This window comes from Oncorhynchus keta, chromosome 8, assembly GCF_023373465.1.
Source record: "Oncorhynchus keta strain PuntledgeMale-10-30-2019 chromosome 8, Oket_V2, whole genome shotgun sequence".
Lineage (NCBI taxonomy): Eukaryota > Metazoa > Chordata > Actinopteri > Salmoniformes > Salmonidae > Oncorhynchus > Oncorhynchus keta.
In genome coordinates this window covers 22,958,053-22,967,900 of record NC_068428.1, presented here as the reverse complement: position 1 = coordinate 22,967,900, position 9,848 = coordinate 22,958,053, and the positions used below count along the sequence as shown (strand labels likewise).

At 42.2% G+C, this 9,848-nt stretch overlaps 1 protein-coding gene across 1 annotated transcript; it reads left to right on the top strand.

The window, feature by feature from the left end:
• The first annotated feature begins 2,699 nt into the window (after positions 1 to 2,699).
• Positions 2,700 to 4,614, top strand: fam110c (family with sequence similarity 110 member C). Its single transcript, XM_035775128.2, has one exon. The coding sequence runs from the start codon at positions 2,867 to 2,869 to the stop codon at positions 3,929 to 3,931; it is 1,065 nt and encodes a 354-aa protein (XP_035631021.1). The 5' UTR covers positions 2,700 to 2,866; the 3' UTR covers positions 3,932 to 4,614.
• The last annotated feature ends 5,234 nt before the right edge of the window (positions 4,615 to 9,848 follow it).

The window sequence follows — 9,848 nt, the reverse complement described above, 5'->3', positions numbered from 1 at the left end:
TCCCCTGAACAAGGCAGTTAACCCACTGTTCCTAGGCTGTCATTGAAAATAAGAATTTGTTCTAAACTGACTTGCCTAGTTAAATAAAAATAGCTTTTTTGATTACCTATATATTTGTTTTTAATACTGTTTACTCATAAATCATTTTCATATTAGGTTATATAATAATCAGCACTTTCTACCGGCCCCTCTCCAGCCCTGCTACGGGCCTCTATGAAGACCACCTCACCTTTCTCCCAGACCTCCTCTGTTACAGCCTTTGTGAATACCACCTCACCTTTCTCCCAGACCTCCCCTGTTACAGCCTTTGTGAAGACCACCTCACCTTTCTCCCAGACCCCCTCTGCTACAGCCTTTGTGAATACCACCTCACCTTTCTCCCAGACCCCCTCTGCTACAGCCTTTGTGAAGACCACCTCACCTTTCTCCCAGACCTCCCCTGTTACAGCCTTTGTGAATACCACCTCACCTTTCTCCCAGACCTCCCCTGTTACAGCCTTTGTGAAGACCACCTCACCTTTCTCCCAGACCCCCTCTGCTACAGCCTTTGTGAAGACCACCACTGTCTCTGCTGTCTCTCAGGGCACCGCCAGCTCTAGTAGAGCTTCTGTAAGTGCTCTCTTCTGCTATAGCCTTGAAGAGGAACCTCAGTACATAACACACTGTCATTTCTTAACGAATAGCATTACATCCATTAAAACATGGCAGAAACAAAACTGTGTCAGTGTTTTGATGAAGATATTGTAATCATATTCATTTATTTTTGTCTCGTTTTGCATTCTGTTGTCTTTTTCATTTTCAGGAGAGCTAATTGGTGTATGGACTATCTGCTCAGGCAGACTGAGAAGGCCATGCAGGACATGGACCCTGACTCGGAGGAGACTGATTTTGAGGACTATGCAATGGACCCCACAGTTGGTAGTCTTCTGGATGACTTCACCACCACTACTGCCGACTTCTCTGCTGCAATCCCCACCCAGGCTGCTCCCACTGCAGTCCAACCTGCTTCCTCCAGTGCCCAGTCTGCTGCCACCAGTACCTGGCCTACTTCCCCCACAGACCAGTCTACTGCCACCAGTACCTGGCCTACATCCCCCACAGCCCAGTCTGCTGCCACCAGTACCTGGCCTACTTCCCCCACAGCCAGGTCTACTGCCACCAGTACCTGGCCTACTTCCCCCACAGCCCAATCTGCTGCCACCAGTACCTGGCCTACTTCCCCCACAGCCCAGTCTGCTGCCAGTCAAGTACACCCATGCAAAAAACTTGATTGGTTTTATCAGTGGCAACGCGTCACTAGTTTCCAGATAGACCCTGCTGTACTCCAGCCCTTTTAATCTTTCTAAAATTAGGGTCTTGATTCAATCAGATTGAGCGTTACCCCGCGGTTGCTCTTGTGTGTCACAAACCACTCCCTTCCTTCCCACTTGGCACACACTGGTTGAATCAACGTTGTGTCCACATCAATTCAATGAAATGACGTTGAACCAATGTGGAATAGACGTTGAATTGAGGTCTGTGCCCAATGGGTTATTAATTCCTACCAAGTTAGAAGTTCAAAACGATGATTTGGGGGGGATTTAAAACCTGTCAATCTAGGGTCTATAACCTACAACAGAACATCACGCCTTCAAGTGTTTGAACTTGTAACATGGCTGCAGGAACTTCTAATGTCGCTGCATGGGATTTGCCGGATATAAAGTCGGGTGGTTTCATTGCATCCAATGGAAATGTAGGTGATAACATTTTTACAGAAAGAGTGAAATTGCTTTCAATACCTCATGCTAATTTGCATTGCGTAGCAGTGGGGGCAATAAAGCAGAGGCATCCTATTAGAAGAGTTGGAGGCGTGGCTTTCAGTATGTGAATGTCATTACAGTTAAAGTGTTATGTTGTAATATTATCAAGCTTATACCTATACTCTGCCAGCACTGAATCACAAATGTATTTGTATAAGTGCATGTGATATGAAAGACCATGGAAAGGTTTCCATTGACGAGATTGGCACCATTTGGTTAGAATATTGTAGCCAGTAAATTTGAACTATTATAAAGAATGTATTTGGTAAATCGTGAAATTAGTTCATGTTATGGAACCAACTTAATATCTTTATTTACAGGAAATGTATCTAATTGCTTGTAACCCAATTAAAGAAATGTGGATAGGTAACTCCAAAGTGAAAAATCGACTTTTATTTGTTTTACTTTTATTTATTAACCGTTATTTAACTAGGCAAGTCAGTTAAGAACAAATTCTTATTGACAATGACGGCCTACCAAAAGGTAAAAGGCCTCCTGCGAAGATAAAAAATACAAATTAATTTAAAAAATATTTTTTAAAATGGGTTGTATTAACATTAAATATTAGTTTGTATCAATGTTGTTTGTTAGGTTTAACCAAATGGGAAAGCAAGTTGAGTGTTGACATGAAATATAGATTTGTTAATAATAAAATATAACAGTTGGCATTTAATCATAAATTTGGTTTCAACAAATGTAGTTAGGTTTACTCAACAACAACAAATAACTTATTTACTTGTAACCAGTTGAAACATTTTTGGGGGGTACATATCAAAAACTGTGGTGATGATCAGGTGTACTTTGCATACCACTTGTTTGGTTCAACCTGGTCTTGCGCAAGACAGGATGGAGTTGTGTAATGTGTTTAAGCAGAAAGGTGAACACTCCCGCTTTAGTACGTGCTTGGACAAGGCACGAGCTTGTTTGTACAGTAGAACATTGAATTGTTCTTACTTCGAGCTTCTGGACATTTGAGCAGTGGATTGGTAACGTGGGACCCGTTTACATCCTGAATACAGTTTTGGAATGCCTGCTAGGGTAGTGTTTTGAAAGCAAAAACCAACAATATGACTAACAAAGGTGTAGATGCCACTAGAATTCTAGAGAAGGGTCCGGAATACCTTCGGAAACAGATGGAACTGGAGAGCGAAGAGACGGGACGCATGAGCGCAGTGGAGATGCTTGCCGCAAGTAAAAAACAGTATGTCAAAAGTCAACAGGTGTTCAACTCGATACAGGAGCCTGTGGTTAGTTTCGGATCTGCTTCTGTTAGTAGTAACGGATCGTCTAATCGGAGCTCCAACATGAACTGTAGGAACAGTGGGAGGAATTCGCCTGCGGGTACAAGCAGTGTGCAAGGAGGGCCTTCGCCGCAGGAGGACAAAAGTGCGGTGCATCGGACGAGCTCCAAAAGAAGAGACTCACTTTTACTGTACCGACAGAAATGTGAACTTGTGAAAGCATCGACGCGTGAAAAAAATAAACTGAATTTGGGGCGCAGGTTGTTGCTCAGCTCTCTGGATAAGGGAAGTTTACTACCTGAGGCATCAGGTAAGGAATGTGAGGCAGAGGAAATGTATACCAAATTTACGACACCCGAAGGACTTGCCAAGGAATGTGATTCAAAGGCTGGCTATTCGAAACCCATACAGCCAGAAGCACAATCTCTATCCACAGATGAAGAATGGACGGACATAAAAGTGTCCCCAGGTGTGATGCAGAGACCCACTCACAAAAGAGTAGCGGAAGTTCAGAGGAGGACTCGCAAAGGGGTTGGCCGTTCTCACTCTGACATCAGCTCAAGATATTCCAAAAACTTTGCCGATTTTGATGCCTTCTTCAAATACTGCGGACTGAATGGCGAAGTCATAGAGTCCTTGGGCAAAGAGAACTTTTCCGCATGTTCGGATGAACGTGTCAATAAAATCCGAAGCGTCAGCATCTCGACGTCAGATGACGGGTTCACACGGAATAGTGGCGAGGACAGTAACGAAGGATTACTGGAAGAGGAGATGCATGAAACTGTTCGACAGGGGACATCGGTTATTGAGCGCAATGCCAGGATTATAAAATGGCTGTACAGCTGTAAAAATGCCAAAGAGTCTGGGAAGAAATTACGAGATCTCAACTGACATTTCTGTATTCAACGCCTACATATAGGCTTATTTAACAGTGTAGGCCTCTCTATTAGGTTCTGCCTATAGGCTGCCTGTTTTAGGCCTAGTCCTACAACATAACCTTAGCTATTCCTTACCCACTCAAATGTTCAACTGCGTCTGCCTCTGAAATACTACATGACATTCTTGGCCTTCACACAATGTTTTCTTGGCTATTGCACAATAGGTTATATGTTTGTGTGTGTGTGTGTTTTACTATCCTTGTGCGGAACAGAAGTCCTCACAAGGATAGTAAAATAAGGACAATTCAGGTAAGTGGAGGAAATGTTGCTTGTTCCCACAAGAAAAAAGGCCATTTTAGACATAGGTGTTTGGGTTACAATTAGGGTTAGGGAAAATATGATTTTGAATGAGAATCAATTGTTTGGTCCCAACAAGGATAGTAAAAACAAACATGTGTGTGTGATTTCACTGATCACTACTTCGCTGATAAAACATGTTTATTGGTTGTGTGTGAATGCTTATGTGTTAGTACAAATGTTACAAGTCCAAATAGTCAACCAAGACAATCTGTGAGGTCTATCTTTGGACTAGGTTTTATTATTGCTGTTATTTTCTATAGACAATGACCTGTATTTCTGGTGGAAATAGACCTTTGTACAGTATGTGTTCTTATGTCAATTAAACCGTTAACCTCTTCCGGAGTACAATTTCATGAACAGTTCTATTGGAATGCCAAAGCACATCTAGTTACTGCCACATTGTAGAATCATTAAACAGGTCACTCAATACTGGGGATAAATATCATTGTCTGAGCTCGAGGCAACCGGAACAAAAGTTTCTTGTCTCTCGGGCAGGTAGTCATGAAGCAGCCATGACAGAGTGCACCTGGTCATTTGAAAATGTATTAGGTTAAAGGTGAATGATGGAATGTAACTAAATATCTCTTCCTTTTTTTCTTGCACATTCCGTCACTAGCACTCGTCTCAATTTCCCTCTCTCTCTGTTCCCCTCTCAACCCTACCTTCTTCACTCCCTGTAATTACAGCTCACAGGCAGTAACATGACAGGAAGAAAAGTGAGGGGGAGAGAGAACACAGAATCACACACTCCTGTGTGTATATGGATTATACATTCTTTATACACATGTCCATCTGTTAGCACACATCCCACTGGGCACAAGCTGGTTGAATCAACGTTGTTTCAATGTAATTTGTCAATGTTTTGTGATGTGGAATCCATGTGGGAAATACATTTGATTTGAAAAAAGTAATCAACGTTAACTGTTGTTTTGAGGGTGACATTTCAACCACAGAATTATGTCATCATGGTAACCAATTTTTAACATAGACAAACCTTGTATTAAATATGTTGAAGTTGTACATTTGAAACATCAGATCTTCAACATTATATCCACTATCAAAAAACTAAACAATAGGCTGAGCAGTACCTCCTACTGGAGAATTGAGCTATCTACATCTATCCATTATGTCCCCCCTCCAGGGTTTTAACCAAGCCCTGCCCCACTTATCTTTGATATTTGTCACCCACTACTACCAATGTGCTATCGTGAGAATGATTATTGAGAGATCTCTTAATAAGTGGGCGACAGGTAGCCTATCGGTTAAGAACGTTGGGCCAGAAACTGAAAGGTTGCTGGTTCCAATACACCAGGTTAAAACTGTCAATGTGCCTGTTAAAGGCCTAAAATGTAAATATAGTGACTAGATTCACTGTAGCTATCAGAGTCATTCTAAAGGGAAGGCTTAACAGAGCAAATGAAGTGTAAGCAGACTTTACAAATCATCCAGTATTTCATCAATGATACTATTTTGGCCTATATACTGTAGCATTTGCAGTCATCAACAGCTCTTGTTTTTAAACCCCAGGGTTCAACTAAAAATAGACAATACATACAGTGCATTTGGAAAGTATTCAGACCCCTTGACTTTTTCCACATTTTTGTTACGTTACAGCCTTATTCTAAAATGGATTCAATTGGGCTTTTTTCCTCATCAATCTACACACATATAATGACCAAGCAAAAACAGGGTTAGACATTTTAGCAAATTTATTACAAATGAAAAATAACACATTTACATATCACATTTACCCTTTTCTTTGTACTTTGTTGAAACACCCAAGATCTCTGGCTAGGCCACTCAAGGACATTCAGAGACTTGTCACTCCTGCGTTGTCAAACGGGCTGTCATGTGCCTTTTACTGAGGAGTGGCTTCCGTCAGGCCACTCCACCATAAAGGCCGGATTGGTAGAGTGCTGCAGAGATGGTTGTCCTTCTCGTAGGTCCTCCCATCTCCACAGAGGAACTCTGGAGCTATGTCAGAGTGACCATCGGGTTCTTGCTCACCTCATTGACCAAGGCTCTTCTGCCCTGATTGCTCAGTTTGGCCAGGCTGCCAACTCTAGAAAAAGTCTTGGTGGTTCCAAACGTCCTCCACTTAAGAATGATGAAGGCCACTGTGTTCTTGGGGACCTTCAATGTTGCAGCAATGTTTTGGTACCCTTCCACCTATATGTGCATTTACAAAATCCTGTCTCGTGACTCTACAAACAATTCCTTTAACCTCATGGCTTGGTTTTTGCTCTGACATGCACTGTCAACTGTGAGACCTTATATAGAAAGGTGTGTGCCTTTCCAAATCATGTCCAATCAATTGAATTTACCACAGGTGGACTCCAATCAGGTTGTAGAAACATCTCAAGGATGATCAATGGAAACAGGATGCACCTGAGCTCAATTTCGAGTCTCATAGCAAACAGTCCGAATACTTATGTAAATAAATGTATTTTTCTTGTAATAAATTTGCTAACAGTTCTAAAAACCTGTTTTGTTTTTTAATTATGGTGTATTGTGTGTAGATTGATGAAGATTGAATTTTATTTAATCAATTTTAGAATAAGGCTGTAATGTGGAAAATATCAAGAGGTTTGAATACTTTCTGAATGCACTGTAAGCCTAGGGTTTTCATGCTTTGATTGATGTCAAATGTAATCCTCATGTTAATAATGAATATGTTGGATTCACATCTCCATTTCAACCAAAAATCTAAGTTGAAGAATAGGACTAAATCAATCAAACTTTATTTAAAATGCAGTTACAGTTTGATTTGATTTATTCCTATTCTTTAACTTAGATTTTTGGTTGAAATGGAGAATCCAATTGATCAAATATTATTTTGTAAACAAACTGGAATTAAAGTCAGACTAAGTCAGTGGCACATAATATACATCTTCTTCTTATGTTGATATTTGGTTGCGTTGACAACCAAACACAATTCAATATCACTTTTGCAATTCAGTAAACAGTTTATTAACTTGTCAAGAATTTATCAAATAATATTAACAGTCTCCAAATAAACCAAAAATAAAAGTTAAAGAATAGAATTAGGCCAGTGGCTCTGATGAAACTATTCAAGCATTAGATACATCGCCTTTAAATGTTGATATTTGGTTGTGTTGTAAACTTAGTGATAACACATTGGGAATTTTAAAAACTTCAGTCTTTTTGAGTGAGTGAATAAAGGTTTAAATCTTATTGATCAACGTCTCAACCACAAATGACACACATTTTCACTTTAAAATAAAGTGGTGTGCCAAGTGGGATGTTATTACACACGTTTATTTGCCAATTGTCCTAATCAGGCGATCATGAACGCCCCCTCCACTCACAAACGTGCTGTTTCCTGTCTGTTGTAGGCAGGTACACACTTTTCAGCCTCACCTATATTATGGGCACACCCATGTCTCCTCCAGAGTTCCCTAGAAGGGGCTGACAGCAACACAGGGACAAGTATCATCCTGCCTCTACACTCCCAAGCATTCAGAGGACTGCAACACTACTGTAAAAACCAATCCCACTTCCCTCCACTGTACCTGCACCCCACCATACCCCTGTCTGTACATTATGCCCTGAATCTATTCTACCACGCACAGAAATCTGCTCATTGTATTCTCTGTCCCCAACCTCACTAGACGACCAGTTTTGATAGCCTTTAGCCGTACCCTCATCCTACTCCTCCTCTGTTCCTCGGGTGATGTGGAGGTTAACCCAGGCCCTGCGTGTCCCCAGGTACTCTCATTTGTTGACTTCTGTAACCTGAAAAAGCGTTTGTTTCATGCATGTTAACATCAGAAGCCTCCTCCCTAAGTTTATTTTACTCAATGCTTTATCACACTCCGCCAACCCTGATGTCCTTGCTGTGTCTGAATTCTGGTTTAGGAAGGCCACCAACAATTTGGAGAGTTCCATAACTAACTACAACATTTTCCGTCCAAAAGAACTGCCAAAGGGGGAGGAGTTGCAATCTACTCCAGAGATAGCCTGCAAAGTTATGTCATACTATCCAGGTCTACGCCCAAACAGTTCGAGCTTCTAATTTTAAAAATGAATCTCTCCAGAAATAAGTCTCTCACTTTGCCGCCTGTTATAGACCCCCCTCAACTCCCAGCTGTGCCCTGGACACCATATGTGAATTGATTGCCCCCCATCTATCTTCAGAGTTTGTACTGTTAGGTGACCTAAACTGTTATATGCTTAACATCCCGGCAGTCCTACAATCTAAGCTAGATGCCCTCAATCTCACACAAATGATCAAGGAACCCACCAGGTACAACCCTAAATCCGTAAACATGGGCACCCTCATAGATATTATCGTGACCAACTTCAAATACTGTTTTCAATCAGGATCTCAGCGATCACTGCCTCATTGCCTGCATCCGCTATGGGTCCACGGTCAAACAACCACCCCTCACCACTGTCAAACGCTTCCTTAAACACTTCTGCGAGCAGGCCTTTCTAATCTACCTGGCCCAGGTATCCTGGAAGGATATTGACCAAATCCCGTCAGACGAGGATGCCTGGTCGTTCTTTAAAAGTAATTTCCTCACCATCTTAAATAAGCATGCCCCTTTCAAAGAATGTAGACTAAGAACAGATCTAGCCCTTGGTTCACTCCAGACCTGACTGTCCTTGACCAGCACAAAAACATCCTGTGGCGAACTGCACTAGCATTGAATAGTCCACTGCGATATGCAACTTTTCAGGGAAGTCAGGAACCAATACACGCGCTAGCTTTTTCAAACCGAAATTTGCATCCTGTAGCTCTAACTCCAAAACAGTTTTGGAACACTGTAAAGTCCATGGAGAATAAGAGGACCTCCTCCCAGCTGCCCACTGCACTGAGGCTAGGTAACACTGTCACCACCAATAAATCCACGATAATCGAGAATTTCAAGAAGCATTTCTCCACGGCTGGCCATGCTTTCCTCCTGGCTAGCCCAACCTCGGCCAACAGCTCCTCACCCCCCGCAGCTACTTGCCCAAGTCTCGCCCGCTTCTCCTTCACCCAAATCCAGATAGCAGATGATCTGAAAGAGCTGCAAAACCTGGACCCGTACAAACCAGCTGGGCTAGACAATCTGGACCCCCTCTTTCTAAAATTATCCGTCGGCATTGTTGCAACCCCTATTACCAGTCTGTTCAACCTCTCTTTCGTATCGTCCGAGATCCCTAAAGATTGTAAAACTGCCGCGGTCATCCCCCTCGTCAAAGGGGGTGACACTCTAGACCCAAACTGTTATAGACCTATATCCATCCTGCCCTGCCTTTCTAAAGTCTTCGAAAGCCCGTTTAATAAACAGATCACTGACCATTTCGAATCCCACCGTACCTTCTCCGCTGTGCAATCTGGTTTCTGAGCTGGTCACGGGTGCACCTCAGCCACGCTCAAGGTACTAAACGATATCATAACCGCCATCGATAAAAGACAGTACTGTGCATCTGTCTTCATCAATCTGGCGAAGGCTTTTGACTCTGTCAATCAACGTATTCTTATCGGCAGACTCAACAGCCTTGGTTTCTCAAATGACTGCCTCGCCTGGTTCACCAACTACTTCTCAGACAGAGTTCAG